Genomic DNA, 24,914 nt, shown 5'->3' with positions numbered 1-24,914 from the left:
TCGCAATTCATAATCCTTGGAGTCCAGTTCACCTCCTACTTTCCTTAGCGCACAATCTCTTTTCTGCTTGTACTCTATTGTGACAGATTCCATGAAAAAAGCGTATTTATTTCTCCCCTTTTTTACAGTCTGCTCCCCCTTTTCATTACTTTCAACTAACACACCTGGATTAGCGAGCATGTTTTCATACATTTTACGGAACATTTTGTCCTTTGAATTCTGTAACAAATATTTAAATTTCTATAATAAAGTATGTTTTCAGAGCAGGGCAGGCGAAAAAATGAGTAATGACAGAAACTAGCGTGGAAATAAAATTATCTGTAGGTATTGCTCTCTTTACTTCTCTGTATCGTTTGAACATAGTTAGTAGGTAATTCGTTTCGTAGTAGGTACGGGGTGGGGTGAGCGACGCTGTCAGTTAGAGATAGTAAAATAACCTAACCATAAAAATTTCATTTTTATTACAAGCTTTTTAGCTGACTGTACTTTTTGTTGACTGCACTTGCATTGTCACCCAAACTACATTTGCATACCAAATTTCAAGTCGATGCTATTAACCGTTGAAGAGTTCCGTCCTGCAGAGACGATCCTGGCTGGACTACAAGGATGTCACCACTAGATTATTGTATTGTCACGTGATTTAAATAAGTATTCTAAATTTCAAGTCAATCTGACTACTGGAAGTTGGTCAAATTTAACTTGCAGGAATTGATTACAGACAGACAACGGGACAGGTGAAACTAAATAAAGTTTGAAATAAATATTAAGTAATCCTGGTTAGACATTTTAAAAATAACAAAAGATTTTCTTTTACATTGATACCATTGATAATTTTTGAACCAAATGAAGGTTGATGCTCACTATGGCAGGCTTCGGGTTTTTTTTTTCAATGTTATCGCCTGCCCTAAACCGTAGAAAATATATATTGCAAATTAATATTTTTATTATAAATAACCAGTTGTTTAAAAGCCAAATATTTATTAGGATTCTAATTAATGAGTCTAATTAATAGTTTATCAATGTGTATACATCCGGATCGCTGGGTTAAAATCACTATTAGTTGGGTTCTGTACGACGAGCACCGCAGCGGGAGCAGGCCAAAAATGGGGATGGCGGACCCAAATTGGCAAGATTTTTTGAGCAATATAACGGATGGAAAGAAAAAGGAGAGATCTTTGCCCAGCAATGGGTCAACTAACAAACCAAATAAATAAAATTAAAAAATAGAGTTGTTAGACTTCGATTAGGTACACGCTCATTCTAGCGTCAGTTCTGTGCATCAGTCTAGACCATCAGTCCGTTAGTCTGGAAGGGTTACACAGTAATTCTGTCATCATTCAGACCAGATTGATGGACTGAACTAACGCCATTCGGCATTCTTCGAATCTGCCCAGCAATTGAGTTGATGTTTATTTGTTTTAAAACTAAATAATTTAAATACCTTAAAGAAGTCCAAGGTAGAGCCAGATTCAAAAGCCCCGTACAACACCTTCGTCTGCTTGGCAAGATCCTCCACAGATTCAATAGGCGCGTTTTCCATGGCCGTCGTCATAGAAGCCGCCAGCTGGGCAATGTAAGTTTGACATACAATCATTGCAAAGAACCACCACATGGCGCAAACCCACCGGGAGCCGAACGCTCTGAAATTTTATTTGTTCCAATATATAATAATTTTGCCATTTCTCGCCTATTTTTCGTAAGTATTTTATCGTACTAATAATTTAATTGCAACTATAAAATGAAGGGTGTTCTTAATACAACTGAGATTAAAATTTAATTTTCTCCAATATGCTCGGAAATGTTCGCCTAACTGTCGCAAATATAGTACGCTAAGTTCTTTCCTTTAGAATGCCACAAATTAAAAAAAAACACTTTGGGAAATTGTATGTAATTCGATTAATCGAAAGAAACGGCGTATTTAAAAATGTCTAACGTAAATGTTTCACTCTTTTTTGTAATATTTCGAGTTCAAGCCCAATTCAAATACTGAAAAAAAGGTAACAAAAGTAAATTGCCGAATTAAGTAAAATTCGCTCAGTTCCACTTTAAACTGTACTTAAGCTACAAAAAGCTTCATTGCATATAATTTTATATTTTTAATTGATATAATACAATTTTATTTAAAATTAATTATTATTTCTAATGAAATGGCATTATGAGTCGTGTCGTGTACTTTAAAAAATAAAAATAAAACAAGTAGGTATCGCGGGAAAGTATAAGGGCAAAAACTTTAAATTTTAAAACCATGCCCAAGCACATATTTTTAATATTTTAACAATTTTGCTTTATTTCCTCGTATCATTGGAGAAAATCACTATATATATGGCCTCAGCGGATATTGACGTCGAACTCTATTCATCCACGAATTGCTTTTTCCCGGCCTAGGAAATAATGTACTATCTCGGGAATCCCATGGTAATTTAAGAAAATCTTGGAATTAAATATATTTCTTCATATAATAAATCTAACATACATTTACTGAAAAGTATTAATTTAACAACTACCTATACAAAAGGCACAGGCAGATCTTTTAGACTGGGTTTTCTTTTTATAATTTTTATTTTTATAATAACATGTACATATACTTCTTCTTTTGTCTTTTTTAATTGTTAGTTTCATGTGTTTTATGTTATTTTATGTATAGAAATTAAATTAAATTTTTCGTTTTATTTATTTTTATTATGATTTTGCAACGGCAATAGAAATAGTTATTGTGTATAAATTTTAGTGAGGGACAGATAGCGTAGCGTTCGTCACCCTTGAGGTAATGAACCTTAAATAAGAACGAAAATAAAAAATACGTTAATAATTGTGCCATACTTTGGTAATATGTCGCATCCTTGAGTCATGATCGAGCCCATTGTCAACCAGGTGCAGTTCTTGAAATTCCAAATATTTTCCAATTCTTCCGGATCTTTGTCACACGGCTGTGGATTTTCCCAGTCAGCAGGTGATATCCTGGAAAAAACTTCGGTTCACTAATGTTTCGCAACTAACGCTTGGTGACCTGATTCATTTCGCAACTTTTCATTTCGCAGCTGTTTAATATTTCTGAAACTGTAAATATTTCATGATTTTTATAAAACTAACCTAACCTAACCTAAAGGGTTACTACACGATGGCCCGGAAATAAATCCTGAAATATTTACGGTTTTAAAGTTTGCGAAATGAAAAGTTGCGAAATATCAATAATAAATATCATGGGACACTTGACACCAATTGACCTAGTCCCAAACTAAGCAAAACTTGTACTATGGATACTAGGCAACGGATAAACATATTTATATAGATAAATACATACTTAAATACATATTAAACATCCAGGACCCGAGAACAAACATTCGTATTATTCATACAAATGCCCCGGCCGGGAATCGAACCCGGGACCTCAAGCTTCGGAGTCAGGTTCTCTAACCATTTGGCTATCCGGTCGTCAAATGATCAGGTGACCAAAGGTTAGTTGCGAAATGAACGGATACCAAAAACTACACTTATAAAGGCATAAGGCACTTATAAGGCAAGGCTAGTTGACATTTTACACGTAGCAGATTTTACCTGTATCTGCACTAGTAAATATGCATCCCTCTAAGATCCCTTTTAAAACGTGTTTAATAGCTTCTCTAGCTTATGTCATTAATAGTAGATTGTTCAACAAGGGACTAAAACAAGCTATAATGACACGAGATGTTTAGCCACCCTAGCAGAGCAAGAGTGGCTATAGTTCGAGTGTCATTATGGTTGTTTAGTCTCGCGTTAAACACTCTACTTTTCACTTTGAATGCGAGGAAAAAGTTCAAAATTACAATATTTCTTTTTAAAAACATATGCGCAATACGACTAATGGACATTTGTTCAAAATTCAAATAGCAACAAAAATTTGTTCCTCTGTTTTTATGTTCAGTTTTTTTTTAGTGTCGCTTTAAATGCTGGCTTATTTAGCTAACAGATTCAAAATTAAAAACTATTTTAAAACTAATTGGACTATGCATAATAAAATGAATTCATCCTTAATATAATTAAATAGATTCATATTAGTAATCATTAAGTGTGTTTCACGAAATGAAATCGTGTTTTTTAAGTATTTTTGCACGGTTGTCATTTTTAGGCTGTTTCCACGCCCTAACAATTGTCTATACACAATCACTGAAAATGGCGATAATCCTCCATTCACAAACACTGTGCTTAGCTGTCTAGGAGTTTCCAAAGTAAATTTAAAAAATACTTCAATCCCTAGAGATTAATGAGGAACTTTATTCCCGATATGCACAGATTAAAGTAACATTTTAAGAGCATGAGAAATGAAAAAGTATTGGTAGGTAAATGTCACCACTATTCTAGTTACATGAGTATTGATAGCGTACTTTAAAACATACAACCTTGAGCAAACAAAGAGCACAATGGATACAACACAGTAGGCCGTTCCAGTGTAAATCCACATCTCTACGCTGTAAGGCTTGAGAAAAGAGAATATTTCTGGCTCGACTTTGACATCTTTCGTGAAGAGAATACTTATTCCCAGAGTCATAAACGGCACTGAAAAATCAACTATTTTTTTTCGTCGCTCAGTTATTGTCAAGTCACATACGACTAAGTCAGCTTGCTGGAACAAAATTAAAAGAATTATAACAAGCATATTGAATAAAATAATGCACATCTTGTGTATTAAATCATATTCTCCCGTGGTATAATTTTAATCTCTACATTAATAAACCTAATATATTTTACATCCTTTCCTTTATGGTGCAATCTGCCAGACTGTGGAATCGGCTACCGACCTCCATCAGGCAATCTCCCACCGTGGGAAGTTTTAGGGTAAGCTTGAGAAAGATGTGGCTCACACCTTCTCCTTAAATATTTGAGAACATTCTTTTGTTTTATATTCTCAAGTATTATGTAATACATAATATGCATTATGGTTATTGTATAACATATAATAACATAACATAACCATCATACTCGTAATACATAGTATCCATAATAGAATCCATAGTAATCCATAGTAGTTTATTTATATGTATGTAGTAGTTTATTTGTTTTTATGTCTTTATGTATTATATTCTTTAAAGTACTGCATTGTAGATTCCACAATTTTCGACTCCTAAACTCACACTTTGTCGGTCCCCAACTGATTGCTCCTCATCCATTAAAGGGATCCCTTAAAGTCCGCCTTTGTACACTTAGTTTGTCAATTGAAATTTGTTTCTGTTATTTTATACAATAAAGAGTTCACATACACAGTTATTCAAGATAAGATGATATACCTAAGACAGATTTCAGCCTAGAATCATGCCTTCGAACCCATGATATATTATTTTCTTTTCACATGCTACAAGTAATTTAAATTGCCATGTTATTATTAAATATGTATTAAATGTACCTATTTAAAACGGGTACTTTGATAGTAATCACCACACAATAAAAGAGAGATACCACTTTGAATCATCTTAACTTTTTTGTATTAAATTGCTGCACATCGTCATAACTTACTTTACCTCGACGTTTCGGCAACATTACAGTGGCCGTGGTCACGAGTAGACTAAAGTGTGGGGTGTCAAGTCCGCCTAGCAGCGCGAGTCCTTCAAACTACCCGCACTTGATCACAAATAGTACCGGTACTCGTATCACGAACTACCCGCACTTGGTCATTTTTATTTGTCACCCCATCACACCGACACACAACACTAACAACGTCCGATCGTCCCTCAGAACATCCCGACGCCGACACTTATTTATAACAGGATTCCACGAAGATGAAACCTTATAACCATCGTCCCGATTGAAACGTCGAGATAAATATTACTCGTGTGTGTTAGCGTGATAAGTCCTGTGAGTGGTATTTTTGACTATGAGTGAAAATCACGAAAGTTCAAGACATTATATAACTTACTTTGTCTAGCAATTTCCCAATCAAGCCATCCCATTTCTTCGTTACATTGTCGAACTTGCCGTAAGATATGTCTTTATCAGCACGAAATTCATACGTGTAGTTATGCTCTTCTTTAATGATTTCAAATATATTTCTCACTAAGTCTACTGAAAACCCTTCATATTCTTCATCAGGATATTCATCTTCTTCGCAAGGTTCTACCGTGCATTTCTTTTTGATCTGGAAATACGGTTCAGCCATACGAGACATTACCTGTAAATATAGAAATTTACAACTACATTTTTTCTTTCTTTCTATCTATCTTCCTTAATATACTATAACAAGAACACATTGAAAAAAATAGAAAATAACCCGCGAATAGAATCCGGGTCTTCACCTGTCCGGGACGCGTCCTGTAACTCTACACTACACTACCTCCAAGCTATCATTTCCCGATTCCCGGTTCCAGAATTTATTCTTTTCTGTTTTTTTTTTTCAATGAGTTTTGTACCTACAGTACATTTAAAAGAAAGAAAGAAAAAAATTACGTCAAATAATTCTTGAAGAAAAAAACCGTAGAATTCTACAAAATGGATCATCGTCATCAGCCTGAAGACATCCACTGTCAAACAAAGACCTTTCCTTTAGGATGCCACAGTGAACGATAACTCGCCACTACTACTAGGATTACCTTCTTTTCTCAACTACCTTTAACTTGAACAATCGCTGAATTAGCTATACCTACAGTGAAATGTTTAGCACTGCTCATATTTCTCTCAATTTCACGGAATTTCTCTGTGAAAAGGATTTTCCCACTTTTGGACTCCCACGAAGCTATACGGCGTATCTGCATCTGATATATTTCATTTACATTCAAGGAATAATTCGTTCTTCGTCCATTTTCATCAAATGTTATGTTTCCGGTTATTCCTGTAGATTTTTTCTAGAACATAAAATAATAATCGACTTTAGACTTATACAGTCCAACGACAGTTTGTACATTGCAACCACAATATAAAAAAACTGAGAAAAGTGTCCATTGAGAAAATTTTGCAAAAAGCAATATTGCTTGTGTTGTTTAACAATTTCATTTCGAGATAAAATACCAATCTATCTACTACCAATAAGCCTTTTTTACAGGATTTAAAATTATAAGTGGCAGAGTAAAAAGCTATAATACACCTTTAATATTTTGTCCTGAAGCTTTGCTCCGTATCTCCATGGTCTACCATTTGGAGAACACGTAAATGTGCCCTGGGTGTCTATCTCTGCCATGGATTTCAAGACATGATTGGCCACGTCATCCATCAACAACGCGGTAGTCTATAAAAAAAAAAGTTAAAGGATGATATAATAAAAAATAAAACATTTATAGTACGACTTTGAATGTAAATAGTACTCGACAGCTCAATGACTTAAGACAAGTCTGGGTATGTAACCGTTAAACACATAGAATATTTGATCTAAGTTGTGTAAACTTCCTTTACGGCCGGCGGTACGCTAGAGGCAACTTGCTAGGGCCACAGGAAAAAGTAAAAGTACCTATATCTTCATATGAACACTTTTGATGTAAGACGTAGAGATCGCGGAATAGAAAAACCAAAGTTGAACAGCTGCTTAGTCTAAAATGATATGCGCATACTCTAACTCTCGACTTAGGACTCCACTTTCCCTTCTATTTCTGCGCAGGCGTAGCGTGCCGCGCGTCGACATAAAGCGTCAGTGGATCTCTGTCTAACGTACTCACTCCTAAAGAAGATCATCCATAAATACTGAAACTAGTGAGCTACTATTGATTTGTAATCACAAGTTGAGCTGCTAAATCTTTAGTTATCATTGAATTTGAATACTTTGGCTGAGGTGTGACTTCTGCTAAAAAAGGTACCTACCTAATGCTTAAAACGTAAAAGTCAATTATTTTAAAAAAATACTGTACCGGAAAATTGGTGACAGGCGGCGGAGGGATAGCGTTATATTTAGTCCATTTTCCGACTCTTACAGTTAAGTAGTGCTGCGGGTCCTTGAGGCTTTCGTAGTCCATCAGACTGAGCCATGTAAAGTTTGACGAGTATTTTAACAATTCCTGCACCACCATATTTGCATCCATGGACGTCAAAACATAATGCTAAAAGAAACAAAACAAGATTTTTTCTACTTTGGTACAAATTTCATCTCAATTCTACCAATGGATTCAAATGAAAAGGTCTACGGTAACAGATCCCTAGCACTTATGACTTGTAGGTACTCATAAACTAGATTGTATTTCAGAAGGATACCACGTATCAAAACAGAATTTACCTACCTGATATGGATTGATCATGTTGAGACTTGCAGCCACTTTTAAATATGATGGAATTCTATCAACATGGCAGTCCATTAGAAAGCGACTCTCTTGCATTCCACTTAATTCTTTGAATATCTGAAAAAATATTAATAGTTATTTATTTAGGCTATGCAAATTGGACATTAAAGAAGGACATATAAGCATTAAGTAAATTAAAAAAAGATATTTGTGATTCGATGTAAAGAAGTGATCTATTGGATATATATTAGTAATATTATACACAAAATGCTTTGTCAGTTAGTCTTCATCTACCTTGCTTCTATCTAGGCTTAGCTAATAACCTAATATTTCTCTTTGATCTAAACCAGCGGTTCTTAACCTTTTAGTTAGGAGGGACCATTTGACAAATTTTCTGTCTTGCCATGGACCACCAACTGTTTGAAGGTAATATACGGTAAAAGTAAAATTGTATTTAAATGAACGGTTGCTACTGCTACTTGACTGGCGCGTCGTTTTGCCAATTCGTTGTTGATGGCTTCGAGGACCACTTCGAGTTCTTCCAGGGACCACCAGTGGTCCGCGGACCACCGGTTAAGAACCACTGATCTAAACTGATACCTCGTAATTTTCACTCTCAGGGTCCAGTCGCCGTACGATGATAGGAAACTTTTTCGAATATTCCGCAATTATTTTCTGAATTCTGATCAAACCTGCAATAATATCAATAAACGTGTCTAAATTGTCAAGGCATGGAAATTGTTCTATCGTATCGTTCAGCATTAACTGAGCTAGAAACACAAATTTTGTATCACCTTTAAAATTTTACCTTACTTCGTCCGTGTGGAATTTGGTTATCGCGCGCTGTTCCCTCGGGAACTGTGCATTTTTCCGGGATAAAAAGTAGCCTATGTCACTCTCTGCCCCATAAACTATCTCTATGCCAAAAATCACGTCGATCCGTCGCTCCGCTTCGACGTGAAAGATGGACAAACACACACACACACTTTGTTGAGCAGAAATTCTACTTCTAAAATGCAAAAGACACCAACTTACCGTAATCGTCCTCATACAGCACCACAAAACTCTCCCAATTATAGTACTTCAGCACTTTCGCATAAGCGGCAGCAATTTCGTTTGCATCAGGGTAGAAGTTAATTATGACTTTACGAAATTTCGGTCTCTTCCTTTCTTTTCTCTCGTTATCGCCTTCTGAATCTGTTTCAGTCGACTCTTCGAGTTCCATGTCGGGATCAAAAGGTTGCCATGTAGCTTGTATGAAGGGTATATGGAGCCTTGAGCATTGATTGAAAACTCCTCTATCACCTATCGGGTCTTGTGGTCCAAATACGGCTATCGTCTGTACCGAGTTGTTTGAGCATACTGCAACAGTAAAACACATTAAGATGTTTAAAAATAATTCAGAATGGTTTGTTTGACTGAAAACACCTGTAGAAGTTTTCCATCGAAATTTTTTATTCAAAATATAGTCACGCCTATGACGTTACTCTTTGAACATCGACCAATGAATAGGAATACCCAACCAGAATTTAAAGAAAAAAACCTGTAAACGTTCATAGAGATGTTCAGTCAAAATAACAACAACAAACCATACGTATACCAAAATCACCGCAAACCGCCATGTTTTCCTTGTAAAAAAAGGGCGACTTTCCAGCACAGGTTCCGTGCAAAGTGACCTTTTATAAGTGGTCGTTAGTTTATCAAGTCTTACGTTCTCGCCAGATGGAGTAGCTTTCGCTGCGTTTGGGGGTATAAATTATAGGCTCGAACTGATGATTTCCAGCAGTAGCGTAATTCATGCTCTCATCGAAAGCCTGCATCTCTGCTTCCGCCGCTGACTCGAATAACCCAACTGTTGGAAAAAGAATGGTTTCAACAGAGTACAAATGGCCATAATTCATATGTAAAGATTTTGGCATTACAAAGGCTTTTTTGCCAAAATCTCTAAGCATGATATCGAACTGTCAAAACATGCTTACTTACTTACGAATTGTACAAATAATTTGTTATAATGACCATGACTAAGCTAACTTACTTTGGTTTGGTTTGCTAAGCATACTTTGGGACTAGGTCAATTGGTGTGAATTGTCCCGTGATATTTATTTATATTTATTTATTTATGATTGGGTTTAGAAACTTAAATTAACGATAGAATATTTGCAAATGCCAGTATAATATGGCTACTTACTAATTTTAAATGTTGACTTCTTTTTTTCTTCAACCACGTTAATTTTACACAAACACGTTGGTATTAAAATGTTTAAAACACAAACTATCAACGTCAGTTTCCACATGTTGAAAGTCGTAACTTGCAATGCAAACAACTCTCGATTTAATGACCAAGATCTGATGGGCAAACAAACGATTTGCAGACAAAAATCAACACAATTTCGTCACCTCATCGTCATTTGGGACCGTTAGCCATACTGTTTTATAAAAGATAGCACGCCTTTTTCACACCTTTAATGTTCGAAACCCAACTGCACGCTACTATTCATTTGTGTAGATTCGCTTAGACTAAATCTCAACGGCAAAATTGGAACCAAAGCTATTTTGATATATAATTTCCGGTGAACAAATGTAAAATACCGGCGTCGCGCGCGTCGTTGCGTCGCTGGCCGTCTACGTGACGCGACTCGGCCTAAAATGTTTTCCAAAAATATATCAGACGGTATGTTGACGGCGACCATGTGTACACGCTCGAAGAGTATCGCTAACTGAAAAAAATGTTCTACTGGAAACAATTACTTCTCCTGGCTTGTTTGTGCCATCATTTTGAAATAAGTTCTTCCGGTTACTCCTATAGTTTTCCGATTGGTACGTGTTATACTTAAATCGTGACAGTGTCCTAAGGATTGGCTCTTTTAATCGGATTGAAGGTATTTTTTTTTGTCATTAAAAAAAACGGTCAAGAGCATGTCGGGCTATGCTCAGTGTAAGGTTCCGTAGTTCCCGACCTTGCCTTAGAAATATTTTTTTACAAAAACTTAAAAACTACTCAACTGATTAAGATGAAAATATTTTTCTTAGAAAGTTTTTATTAATCTTAACTTCCATATTTTTTTTTCATATTTTTTAGACGTGCGGTTCAAAAGTTAGAGGGGCCCGGGGGACACAATATGTCCGAAAATATTCACTTTATCAAAAAAAAAGTTTTTTTTTCAAACCCTATACCTATTCAACGATACCCCACAACATTGAGTGGAAGTGAAAAAATATCATCCCCAATGGGAGTTTGTTATGTTACCCCTTTTTTTATGTTACTACTTTGTTGGCGTGACTGATTACAGCTTTCTAGTACTAACGGTCTCTGAGATTAGCCGCGGACAGACAGACAGACAGACAGACGGACATGGCGAAATATAAGGGTTAAAGTTGACTACGGAAACCTAAAAAGCCGATGCTCGAACCTTTCATCAGGACAACGATCACGCTTTTGTTTATATCTAGTACCTACTTCTATGTCCGTGGGTAGATTGAAAGCAGTTATAATTTCCAGCTGGCCTGTTCAATAAATTATCAAATGAAATTACAAAATCAGCTTTCCAGCTGATGCTCGGAAAGAAAGCAGTTTGCGCTGGTAATGTTATTTATTCTGATGTCACGAATGATGGATATTCAACATCATTGCAAAGTAAGTACTTCATAATACACTAAATATTCTTACTTACTTAAATAATGCACGCAGATAGTTAAAAATAGGTATTACAAATTTTCGTAGCTATTACTTATAAAACGATATATCTTGGTGCTTTAACTAAAGTCTTTATAAATAATGCATTTAAATAAACAACTATTTGTGAACTGAAGGTAGTAGTTATACAATCATGTACCAAATTTAAATTTAATCAGACCATAAAAAGTAAATATAAATTTTGTTGCGATTTTTTTTTACGTACTTACGAGTAGGTATGTTTAAGTAAATATAATAAAAGTGTTATTAAAAGTAGTAGTCGGTTATTAAAACATTAGATAAATACCTAAGTATTAAGTTTTGTTTTTAAGTGTGCGCGCAAACTGCAGATGAAAATGGGATAATAGCTCTCATTGATGCCCGACCAACAAATGGTATCTGCGACAACGTGTGTTTACTTTGCAATAGACTAAATGTAAGTTCTATTCATTTTAAACTAGTTCTAAGAATACTCGGACTTAATTTGACTTTGGTAGCTTCCAAATAAATCAATAATCTTTTTTCTGCCCCCTTCGTGTTGTTTTCAGATCACTCATCTTTCTCTTTCATGGGAGATACCAGAAACAGTGACAAAAGATCTTTACTCATTTTTTTACCATCCACCGCCCGAAGTTATATCAAAAGTGTATGCATCTCATATAAAAAAAATGGATTGGGATAGGTTTTCATTTCTTTACGAGGACGATGGAAGTAAGTTGTTCTATATTTTCAGTATTGACTTAACAATTTTAAATGATGATACACATTCATTTTATTACAATGAAACTAGTTAAAACGATATTTGCTCAATATAATGTTTTTTCTTTTGTTTATAGTAGTGTCCTTTCGACCATTATTTATCCAGAGTTTAATATTTAAAAGCTTCCTTTATGTATCCCTTTTTTGCCAGTGATCAGTGTAAGCATTACTAATAAAATTACACCAAAACATACCTAATCTTTACCTATAAAACAGTACCGCGACTGACTGTAGACTACGCTATGTATACCGGCAGTTTTAAGGATGTGAATATTGGCAGGTCTGCACTTTCAGTGTCATAATAGCACATCGAAATGATATCTTGAGTTAACTACACCTATTTCTTTCATGGATTTCAGGTTTTATTCGTCTTCAGGAAGTGATAAATACCTGGCGGAACGACATCAATCCAATCCTTTTCAAAAAATTAGATCCTGACGGAGACAACAAGGAGACATTTAAACATATTTTTAAAGTAGCGCGGATGAGTTACCATATTATAGATTGTAAGACTAAAAATATCAAAAAGTATATGGAAGAAATAAAACAAGTGGAAAACATTACGTCCTACCAAGTAAGTTTGTCACAAAGACAAACCACACACACAACCACACTAGTGGTGTAGCGTAGTGGCCTCTGGCAGCACTTTGAGGGGGCGGTAAAATACCATAATAAATAATACTGAATAATATCTAGATAATAAAATAATATATTTCACAATTTTTTCGTACCTACCTAAGATTCGTACTATTTAGAATGAGCATTTTCCATTAATTATACTTACTGTGACGAATTCGGTGAACCCTTTCTATAATTGCATGGTACAATAATGAACTGTCATTGTGTCTTGTATTGGAAAAATTTTCTTCCGTCCCGGGCAGCTGATACCCACGTTACGCCACTGTGTGTAACCCATAATTGATACGGTTAGTTTCGTGGAGTAGCGTGGAGTAGCGTAGAGTTTTTATTAGCTATTTATTACATTTGCTCAACGAAATCAAAGTTTCTTTTTGTCGGATTCCCCAATGGTCCTGTTGGTATAACCCTCTGGCATGTAAAGCCACAGGAGGTGTGGGCTTAGGCCGCCACCACACCGCTGCTTAAAAAACGGTGACGGTACGGAATCGCAGTGACGCATCGTATGCGCACCGTTTTTATCGCATGGCGTCACTGCGATTCCGTACCGTCACCGTTTTTTAAGCAGCGGTGTGGCCGCTACTTAAATCCTTTTTTTAATCTTTTTTTTTTCGTTTCCTTCTAAAAATCTTAATAATTTAATTTGACCCTTGTATTATTCTCAGAGTATTATATTGACTTCTTTAGACGCGTACAGTGTCGATTTGAGCTCGATAGATATCGATGCTAACGTTGTCACGTGGCATCTTACTAGAACGAATGACGACGAGTGGAAAGACATCGGCATACCCCCGAGGGACGATATAACAGTGAGTTGAAATTTTTATCAACAACATGATGTGGATACGTGGCGGTTTTTTTGTATTAATTAGTAAAACGTGCTGACAGAGTATAGTAATCTACGCGAGAAAACCCATATTTTATTCTCAACCATTTTATACATGGGTTACGGTTTATACGGTTTAGTTACTTACTTATACTCCTGGCTGAGGCATGTCCAATGATTTTCGAATCAATCCTTGGTTCCTTGTCAGAGAGAGCTCAAACAGAAAGCCAACCGTTACCTGCGCGCAAGCGCTCTTGCAAGTCGGCTACAGTTAGCGGCGGTAAAAAACTATTATTGCTTGCACACTACTCTAACCACATCAAATTCTATAGTATCGTCCACACGAACGACATGGCGCAGTACAAAAAGTTTTTTTTACGACTACATAATTTCTACATGCTGTACTTAGGTAGAGATTCCAAATATTTTGCGGAGTAGCAAATCAAGTTTGTCTATTTTATTTTAAATTTATCCTTTTGTTCTGGTCAATGTTCTTCTTATTCTAATTCCAGATAGAAACTGCTTTAGTAGTAGACGCACTCAATCACTTAGACAAGTCTATTAACGCTATGTTGAGTGAAAGAGAAAAGCGTCATGAGGAAATGGCGTACAAAAATGTAGATGACAGGACCACAAATATGTTTGGAAAGCCTCCATCGGTATGCTACAAATCTGGGGAAGACGATGACTACGCAAACAACGCTTGGAAGACGGGAGTAGAACTGAGAGATGCAATGCTTCAGGTAAGTTTTGATTAAACTAATCCCATGTAGCATTCATTATATTTGACAAGCGCCTATCTTGCAATATATTATTATATTTTAATTTAGACATCAAACACATAAGTACTGTCACACAGAAGGTAAATGTCGCCAAAACACGCTGCTATAGGTAGGTAATTAAATAAAATTATAAAATAGCGCTTCATCAAAGGATAAGGCCAGACTTGATCTAATGGTTCAGTCACCTGCATTTACCATCAGATGAGATCGAGGTCGGGAAGTTGGTTAGTTTTATGTAAAAAAAGACCACACATATCCCTGGAAATTAAGATTATCTTAATGACTTTTAATCATTTCTGATTTACAGACAACAATTTCAAATGGCCTTACTGGAGACATTCAGTTCGATGAATATGGTAAAAGAACAAATTTTGTACTTCACTATTCCAAATTAAATGGTGAAAACAGATTTACTTACGCTGGATCATGGAACTCCTCTACAAATAAGATTAATGATAGCAACACAGGACATACTTATAAGCCTGAAACCGAACTAAGGGTAAATATACAAAATTAAATACTACCTCAGACACCTAGGTAATAAGTGAACGAATTAAATAAATCGAATGCTACTGTCGTGTGGAATCCAACATTACTATTCCTATTAATGTTATCAATACGAAAGTTTGTATATGCGGGTGTATTTGTTACTGCTGCACGCTAAAACAACACGCTTGGGGCTGACTTTTCAATCCTTAAGTTTGTATCTCATAGATAGATGGGAGCGTCAAAGTTCGCATACTCTTCGCTAGTCATACCGTAATTTTTGTCCGAATCATCGTTTGCCATTTTTTTTCCCACTGAAACCTTAAATTTTTCTGTAATTTTTAAATGGTCATTCTATAACAAACTATAAGAATAGGTTAGGTAAGATTTGTTTTATAACAATTCTGAATAATTATTGGATTCAGTGAAAAAAGAGTTATGACAAACGATCATTCTGACAAACATTACATTCGGACTTTAAATAAGTATGCGAGCCGATATGGACCCCTCATAGATACTTCGCTAATATCTACGTGTTTAGAATATTTAAGCAGTTAACTGATGGATTGTAATGATTAAGACTTTTTTTAGGTAATAACAAAGAGAGGAAAACCGTATATTATGCCATCGCATAACAGCAGTGAACCTCCTAGGGGTTACGTGATAGACCTAATGGAACACATTATGGACCACATAAGGAACGTACAAAATTATTCCCTGAAATACAGTGTTAGTCTTGGGCCTGATGATAAGTACGGTAATCCTATAGAAGGTAGCAGGAGATGGGATGGATTAATTGGAGAACTGATGGAACACGTGAGTTTTACTTTTTGCATTTTCGAACGCAGCTGGGTGATAAAAAGTTCAATAATATTACAGCTTGAGTTACATCAAAAAAACTTTAGTAGCCCAATGTTTTGGCAAATGGCCTCATATGTAGAGGTTCGTGGGTTCGAGTTCGTACTTCTTTGAAATGTACCATGAGCTTGACGGTGAAAAAAAATTCGTAGAACTGCTCAGTAGTGAAATGTTGACGACCGGATGGCAAAGTGGTTAGAGAACCTGATTACGAAGCTTGAGGTCCCAGGTTCGATTCCGGCAGATATTTGTGTGAATAACACGAATGTTTGTTCTCGGGTCTTGGATGTTTAATATGTATTTAAGTATGTATCTATCTTTAAAAGTATGTTTATCCGTTGCCTAGTATCCATAGTGCAAGCTTTGCTTAGTTTGGGACTAGGTCAATTGGTGTCAAGTGTCCCATGATATTTATTTTGTCTATAGATCTAAGATTAGATGATGAAGTTACAATTGAAACATTTAACTAAATCCTTGCGTAGCCACAAAACAGATAAAGCTATCGCAAAATAGTAGAGTAATTGTTAGAATTTAGTAATCTCCGTAAGGCAACTCCCTGATTTCCAGGTGAAACTAACGCAAAACAAGGTCCATTATAATACTATACCCTGTCTACAAATTTTCAAATTCAAACTATTAATTGGCTGAACTATACGTAGTTTTTTTTATTTATTGTTTCTTAATAATGTGTTTTTCTGTATATCGAATATGTGTAAAAACACTTAATTTTTTTTTCAGAAAGCTGATTTAGCAATTTGCGATTTAACAATTACATCGGATCGCAATGCTGTCGTTGACTTTTCCTTGCCATTTATGAGTTTGGGTATCAGCATGCTATTCAGAGTGGAGCCTCCTCCAGAAGCTGATATGTTTTCTTTTATTAATCCTCTAGATACAGATGTTTGGCTCTATCTTGCTGTGGGTTACATTTTCGTGTCATTGGTTCTACTTATTTGCGCTCGGTAAGAAGTTTTGAATACTCTGTAGAGTCACCGATTTTAATAGTTATCTACTACCCTTAATACGTCATCAAAATTCTTGTATAAACACCCACTGGATCGAATCAATAACACATCCATACTTTAATTTATATTATAAATGCGAAAGTGTGTGTGTTTGTGTGTATGTTTGTCCGTCTTACACGCCGTAACGGAGCGACGGATCGACGTGAATTTTGGCACAGAAATAGTTTATGGGCCCGAGGGTGTGAGCTAACTTTGGGGGCGGCAGACGTGAACTTGCCTTCGAAATCCAAAAGCTTAATGGTTACTTGACCTGAAATGTATATTTCAGAACTAAATTATTGTTATTATTATTTTAAAATTTATGACAGTGGAAGCATTCTACACTTCCACTGAACGTAGATATAGTTTAGATATAGTTAGTGTTTAGTATTGTAACTAAGGGACCCCATACATCCCTGTATTTTTATTATTATTATTTTTTGTATTTTTTTAAATTGTATAATATAGTTTTTAAGTATTTTATTTGTAATTATATTATTATGAAAAAATGACTTTCTGCCATGTTTCTTGGCAATGAAGGTCTTTCCGAAAGCGCTGGTAGTTTAAAAAATGACGTGTAAAAGTGCCCATTGCGGCATATTTACTGAATAAATCATTTGAATTTTGAATTTTCCGGAAAAATGCACATTTCCCGTGAGAACAGCGCGCGATAACAGAATTCCTTGCGGGCGAAGAAGCGGGCAAAAGCTAGTTCATCTAATTCGTGTCTTTTCACGTACGTCTAATCACTTTTTTCACCAAAATTCACTTGATTTCAATATTTAGTTTTCATTTGAAAAACCTTTGTCAAAAACTGACGTTGTTCCTTAAATGAAACACGTTACGTGTATAGTCTAGCTGTAGTACCGTAGAGATGGCGGAAAATTTGTCATTTTAAAAATACAAAGATTGGAACTTAGAACCTCCTCCTTTTGTGAAGTCAGTTAAAAAATCGATTCATGCTCAATTGAATAAGCGGTTTTTATTTACTTTGGTACCTTAAAATTAAAAAAAATATTGAATAAGCGGTTTTTATTTACTTAGGTACCTTAAAATTAAAAAAAATGCTACTGCTTTTATAATTTAAAAAACATTTTTTGGAATTAAATCGAGTATTTTAAATAATAAAATAGACAAAGATACAATCTATTCAATTAATAAATTAATCGATTTACTGAACAGTTTAATTATTTTGCTTGTTTGTTTGTTTGTTTATACTCTTTATGGTACAAAAAGGATATACTAAAATTTTACACAAAAAAGAGAGTGCAAGTACAAAGGTGGACTTATCCCTGAAGGGATCTCTGCCAGTCAACCTTTGAGTGGTAGAGAAGAGCAATCAAAAATATAAGGATCGACAAATAGAGCAAAACATTTGAATAAATATAAATGCATATGTAAACCCTAAGTACTTAAATATATATACAATATTTTACAAAATATTAAACATTAATAGATTAGATTAGATAGATTAGATTTATTTATAACCTAATGAAAAAATACATTATAAATACATGTCAGGTAATTATAATAAAATCACAAAAGGATCGTCAAATTGTATACAAAATAATAATAATAATCAATATACCTGTAACTAAAAATAAAACAAATAAATACACATAATATATACAATACATAAATAACACAAGTATAAAGGATAACTACTATTTTGCAATAGGTTCTAGGTTTTCACATCACTAAATGTCTGTGGTCGGATTAATAGCGTGTTTGTTCATCCACATCCGCACGTCTTCCACAGTTTCCTACGCCCTTCTTTGTCGTTGCGTCTTAACTTTAATTCTATGTACAACTTCAAACATTTCAAAAATCTGAAGCGCTCTGGTTTTTAATTATGGCATTAATGACGAAACTTTATAACAAATAGTCAGAACAAATTCTATTCAAAATAATTCCTTATCCATGAACGATAATTCTGTTTTTAGAATGAGCCAAGATGACTGGGTGAATCCACATCCCTGCAATCGAAATCCTGAAAGCCTTGAGAATATCTGGAGTCTTTACAACTGTATGTGGCTGTGTATGGGTTCTATAATGACTCAAGGGTGCGATATTTTGCCAAGGTAGGTAAGGAAACATGCAGCTAAACATGTTATTAAAAATTTATGTTTTGTCTGTGTATGGTACAGACAAATTGAAAGATGGAAACATGACTATTAAGGGTTTATCCGCAAAATTGTGAAATCAGATATTTTCGAGCTCATTTTCGTTGTCTATGTTTACTATAAACAAGGTTATTGACTGTGCTGTTTATCTAGTCATTTATTTATTTATAAAATAATTCAATCCGGGGTACTACTTTGACAAAGATTTTTTTATTTCTACCAAAATACGTTGACTTTGTGTCACCATAATTGTTAAATGAATAAAATTATATATAACACACACAGTTCACGTGATTTAGACCTTCGAAACCTTCAAAGTTAAGCACTTGAAAACTTTATTTCTATCAAATAGTGTCTGGTTATGTTAAATACGGATTTGTTTTGAGAAATGAATATTCTTTTGAGTTTTTTACCGGCCTTTTTCTAAAAGAAGTTTAATCCGAACCCGTGGTAAATTTTTCAACGTTTAGGTATAAAATGCTTGATAGCTTAAACTGATGATCTTTAGACTTTTAACTTTGAGCCTGTTAGAGAACGATTGACATTTGCTTTATACTTATTATCATTTAATTTATTATAGTTTTATCAGGTAGGTACGGAAGGGAGCATGATTTCTAACCTGAGTAACAATTATACTTAATTATACTCTAGCTGGAAAACCAGAGCGCAATAACTGCATCGTATCAAACCTGTTTTTATTTTCAGAGGATACGGTTCGCGGTGGATCGCAGGCACTTGGTATTTCTTTGCGCTGATCGTCACAGCCTCGTACACAGCGAACATGTCCACATTCATTAGTAACGACCGCCGTAGCAACAGCATCAAGAATGCTAAGGATCTGTCTGAGCAAACTGAAGTATCCTACGGTGCCCTTTACAACGGTTCCACTTACAAATTCTTCGAGGTATAAATAGGATCTCTTTTTTAAAGATTATGTAATATTTACTACCGACTGTGTCAGAATGAAAGTTATTTTTTCAATAATTCTCATCATCTGACGTAAGACCATATTAATATTATCTGAGTGGCAATCGCAATCGATTTCATACCGTTCGAACTCCATTGCATACCGTTCAAAGTATCTTCGTAGTTAGTATCGACGTATTCAAAGTTAATAATTGTTTTTGTGTATGTTTGGACAATTTCATTATTTTGACGCTTTATTTTATGCAATTAACTTTGAAAATTTGTAACTACATAACACAATATTTTTATGTTTTTAAACAATAATAAGGTATACGAGTATGCTCAATGTTTTTCTTAAAGTGGCAAATCACTTGGCGGCGGGCAATCGTTCCCTCCGTCACCCTATCTTTATAATAACTTAATTTAATAACCTCCTCCATCCCATGAACGTTTATTCCAGAATTCAAACGACACCGTTTATCAAAAAATTTGGCAAGTGATGAGTTCAGCTAATCCAACGGTTTTCACGAACTCCAACGATGAAGGCAAAGAACGTGTGCTTCGGAGTAAAGGAAGATACGTATTTTTCATGGAGTCTACCACAATCGAATATTATACCAAGCAAGATTGTAACTTAACGATGGTCGGTTCTAAACTAGACTCCAAGGATTACGGAATTGCAATGCCTAAGAGTAAGTTATATTAAAAATCAAAAACCCGACTGCCTTAAAAAACTGAAAAGAACAAAACAAGTCTAGTGTAGTCTAAAAATCTGTTGAGTAACTTAAAGTTCAATAGTCGGGACGGGACCCATTCAAATCGTGACCAGCTCAAAAAAAATCAGTAATGGGTCCCGACTGTTAAAATTTAAGTTACTTAACAAATTTCTAGACTACTAGACTTGTTTTCTTCTTATCAGTTTTTTAAGGCGCTCGGATTTCTTGACTTTTTAAATTTTTTATTTTACTAGCTGTTGCCCGCGACTCCGTCGGCGTAGTATTCGGAACTATGCAATTTTCCCGGGATAAAAACTATCCTATGTATGTGTGTATGTATGTATGTATGGGGAAGGCCCCGGGACTCAAACAATCTGTATACCGAATTTCATCTAAATTGGTTCAGCGGTTTAGACGTGATTGAGTAACAAACATCCAAACATCTTCACAAACTTTCACATTTAGGATTATTTAGTAGGATTTCATACTTTTTCATATTTGTCTGAAAATGGTAGCTTAGTATTAATTAGCAGTCGGGTAAAAATTGATGACTGTGACTACCTAATGTTTTTTTTAGATTCACGCTATAGGATTCCCTTGAACAATGCAATACTGGCTCTTCAGGAATCCGGAAAACTAAACGAATTAAAATCTCTTTGGTGGAGAAAAGAAGATGCACCAGAAGAAAGTTGTCCGGTAACAACTCTATTTTATATACTGTATAGTTGGAATGAGAATTGGCTTGTGTAAAAACTTTTTACACTACATCTATAACTATAGGTACATTGAAAAATCAGAAGATAAATGCTGGAGTCTGGAATTAAACCTACCTACCTACCTACCTACTCCTGGCCAATTGTAGCTTTCGGGGGAAATTCGCCGATGAGTTCTTAAAAAAGTTACTATTTTTATAATTTGCCTATTATTTGATGCCAAGTCAGGCCAAATAAATAGTTTTATCTACTACCCATATAGTAAATCCAAATTTAAATAAAAAAAAATTAACAGTGAAACCGTTAAATTTAGGATGCGTTCGGATGAGCAGCCTAAAAAAGTAAAACGTATTTGGTACACACCACACACCTAATTAAAGTTATCGTTTTGACAGAAACAGTTAAAATTCCTCTCCAATTAATTTCACAGCAATCTCATGAGTTGATTTCTTCCAATTTCACAAATTAACGACATTGTTTACATTTCAGACTGATGACAAAGAGGAAGGCGATGAAGTGCAAATGAAGAATACTAGTGGAATATTTCTTGTGCTCGGATTAGGAGGCATTCTTGGATTGATAACAGCCATAATCGGGTTTCTGTTGCATGCTCACGAGATCTGCGTTAAAGAAAAGGTAATAAGCTGTTATGAATCAAGTAACGTTATCGTAGTAAGTACCTAAAATCAGTATGAAGTTCCCAAATTTTGTAAGTATGCTTTCCGTATTTTTTACGGATGTTTTTTTTAACAATGCAAAGAATGCTTGCAACTTCATGACAGTTGGGATCGAATCTGTCCGAGGAATAACCTAATGACATATTTTGAACATTGATTATTCTACCGAATTCGTGCACTGCCATCAAATTCACCCCAATCGATTTGGATTTTGATGGCTGAAGGGACATGTAAATATAAAGTGGTTCTCCTGTAGGGAGGGTCTCGAAAGAGGTTGTTGGACTATAGTAGCCTCATTGATTTCAGATAACGTTTAAAGAAGCGTTGGTGAGCGAATGGAAGGCATCACTGGATCCTCGAGTGCTAAACAAGCCAGCCGCACCCCCGCGATCAGCTGCTGCATCTACTAAATCTGACTCTGAACGACGCGAGCGCTCGCACTCAAGAGCGGTTTCAGTGCTTAAAGCTGCACAATCCTTTATAAATTTTGATGAAGCTTACTAGGCAACCAGTTTTTTGCTTGAACAAGTCGATACGAGGCTTTAAAAATCAAAATAAGCACATAATTCGAGTCTACGAGTATTTCTGCTTCATAACTAAGAGGAAAAAATAATTAAATAAAAATTGTGTAGGGAGATTTGGAAGTCAAGGATAAAAACCTTTGCCCAGCAGTGCCAACAGTTATAGGTTAAATATAATATTAATAATAATAACATATAGTCAAAATACCATAAACGGGACTTATCACGCTATTTTTACACGAATAATATTTACCTCGACGTTTCGGCAACGTTACAGTTGCCATGGGCGCGAGTTCTTCGAACTACCCGCACTTGATCACTAATAGTACCGGCACTCGTATCACGAACTACCCAAACTTGGTCACTTTTATTAGTCACCCTATCACACCGACACACAACACTAACAACGTCCGATCGTCCCTCCGAACATTCATCCTGACGCCGACACTTATTAATAACAGGATTCCACGATGATGAAAGCTTATACCCATCGTCTCGGTTGAAATTCCTATGCTTTTTTATTTCAACTGCTTTACGTACCATTCTTGAGTAAAAATGACGTTCCGTGGACAGAATTTTGGGATTGTGAAGGCCCTGACTCCAACAAATGCTCGGCTATGGCTGACTTGTTTACCTGGCGATTTTTAACAGCTGCAATGTGTTACTATTGTTGTGTGGTACTATTAGTGATCAAGTGCGGGTAGTTCGAAGAACTCGCGCTGCTAGGCAGACTTGACACCCCACACTTCAGTCTACTCGTGACCATGGCAACTGTAACGTTGCCGAAACGTCGAGGTAAATATTACTCGTGTAAAAATAGCGTGATAAGTCCCGTTTATGGTATTTTGACTATGAGTGAGAATCACGAAAGTTTAAAACGTTATAATAATAACATATTGTGTAAACATAACATTGTGCATTCTTCGGTCACCAAAGGTGACTCGACGCTGATATTGTGTTAAAGCTGGTATGGAGCTTTATTGTTTTTAACCGACATCAAAACAAGGAGGAGGAATTCAGTTGACTCTTCTTTATTTTCGTTTTATTTCTTTTATGTTTGTTACCTACCTCAGAACTCCATCATTATGAACCGATTTAATTTATTTTAGCGTTGAACTGGGAATACCTACTTTCAATTAGATCCTACTGTCACTAAGTTTAGATCTGATGAGTGGGTCATAGGGAAATCGAGGGAACTCTTCAAATACTGTAGGAAACCTGTGGTGGTTTAGTTATATTTATATTTAGTAGTAGGTAACTAGCGCATTTTCTTTTGAAAATCACAAGCAGATAGATGCAGGTAGATGCGGGCCACTTCCAACAGAAGCAACTGGAGGTTTTATGGGGGAGGCCTATGTCAGAGGACTCCTCACCTCAATAATTAATGCTTTAGCATTGGAAAGGCAATCTTTTTTAATAGGTGATGAGCAGTTGAGATTAAGCTATTCTGTCTTAGAGGTAGTAAAATTCTAGTAGGTACCAAGAAGCTCGCTGAGGACAGATGGACAGACGGACGTACGAGTATATAGCGAAGTATTATGTTGTTTTCCTATTTTGACTACGAGTAGAAACCCTAGTCATGAGCATTTATTACTTGCAAGAAATGTATAAACACTAATTTGACTTGTTTACTAATATTTACACTTTTCACGCGTTTGCAAATTTATTACTAAACTTGCTTGTTTGTACTTGTAGGTGCGTTCATTTAAATGCAACACGTTTAATAAATTATTCTGATACAATGTTAGTATTAACATTATTGGATTATTTGCTCGCCAATTCATGTGGTTTATATCACATTAGTTTTAATGTGTAGTTTTGCGCTTAAAATTAGAGATAATTAAGCTACTTAATGATACTTTTGAAAGTGGTTTATTTACAAAATAATTGTTGCATGTTTGTTGCTTGAAGTTAAAAATATATTATAGTTTATAATAAACTGCTACATGGTTATAGCGATTTGTTTTATTTTACTTATAAACGTACTCTTCATGGTACCTCCTCCTAATAATAAACGCAGACAAGCATATTCATTTCCAATTTTCATTATTAAAAACAATTTAAGT

At 35.3% G+C, this 24,914-nt stretch overlaps 2 protein-coding genes across 3 annotated transcripts in view; one reads left to right on the top strand and one right to left on the bottom strand.

The window, feature by feature from the left end:
• LOC141436266 (glutamate receptor ionotropic, kainate 2-like) overlaps positions 1-10,767 on the bottom strand; it is a 21,446-nt gene extending 10,679 nt beyond the window's left edge. The window contains 12 exon segments of the mRNA XM_074099174.1: positions 1,442-1,640; positions 2,821-2,958; positions 4,377-4,600; positions 5,888-6,139; positions 6,612-6,809; positions 7,049-7,189; positions 7,803-7,991; positions 8,169-8,285; positions 8,769-8,860; positions 9,204-9,530; positions 9,880-10,020; positions 10,357-10,767. Coding sequence (XP_073955275.1) covers positions 1,442-1,640; positions 2,821-2,958; positions 4,377-4,600; positions 5,888-6,139; positions 6,612-6,809; positions 7,049-7,189; positions 7,803-7,991; positions 8,169-8,285; positions 8,769-8,860; positions 9,204-9,530; positions 9,880-10,020; positions 10,357-10,462 — 2,124 coding nt within the window. The 5' untranslated portion in view covers positions 10,463-10,767.
• Positions 10,768-10,799: 32 nt separating this feature from the next.
• Positions 10,800-24,796, top strand: LOC141436267 (glutamate receptor ionotropic, kainate 2-like). 2 transcript variants are annotated; one of them, XM_074099175.1, is made up of 16 exons: positions 10,800-10,985; positions 11,668-11,802; positions 12,174-12,277; positions 12,390-12,552; positions 12,960-13,174; positions 13,902-14,045; positions 14,575-14,805; positions 15,152-15,343; positions 15,922-16,146; positions 16,927-17,150; positions 19,136-19,273; positions 20,021-20,219; positions 20,682-20,913; positions 21,515-21,633; positions 22,140-22,286; positions 22,634-24,796. In XM_074099175.1, the coding sequence occupies exons 1-16, from the start codon at positions 10,895-10,897 to the stop codon at positions 22,829-22,831; spliced, it is 2,757 nt and encodes a 918-aa protein (XP_073955276.1). In that variant the 5' UTR covers positions 10,800-10,894; the 3' UTR covers positions 22,832-24,796. The 2 variants fall into 2 exon arrangements, with proteins under 2 accessions (XP_073955276.1, XP_073955277.1); XM_074099176.1 differs by having other exon boundaries at positions 10,898-11,047.
• The last annotated feature ends 118 nt before the right edge of the window (positions 24,797-24,914 follow it).

Source organism: Choristoneura fumiferana, chromosome 16 (assembly GCF_025370935.1).
Source record: "Choristoneura fumiferana chromosome 16, NRCan_CFum_1, whole genome shotgun sequence".
In the NCBI taxonomy this organism is placed as follows: domain Eukaryota; kingdom Metazoa; phylum Arthropoda; class Insecta; order Lepidoptera; family Tortricidae; genus Choristoneura; species Choristoneura fumiferana.
Note: the sequence above shows the minus strand (reverse complement) of the source record. Positions and strands in the feature narration are given on the sequence as shown.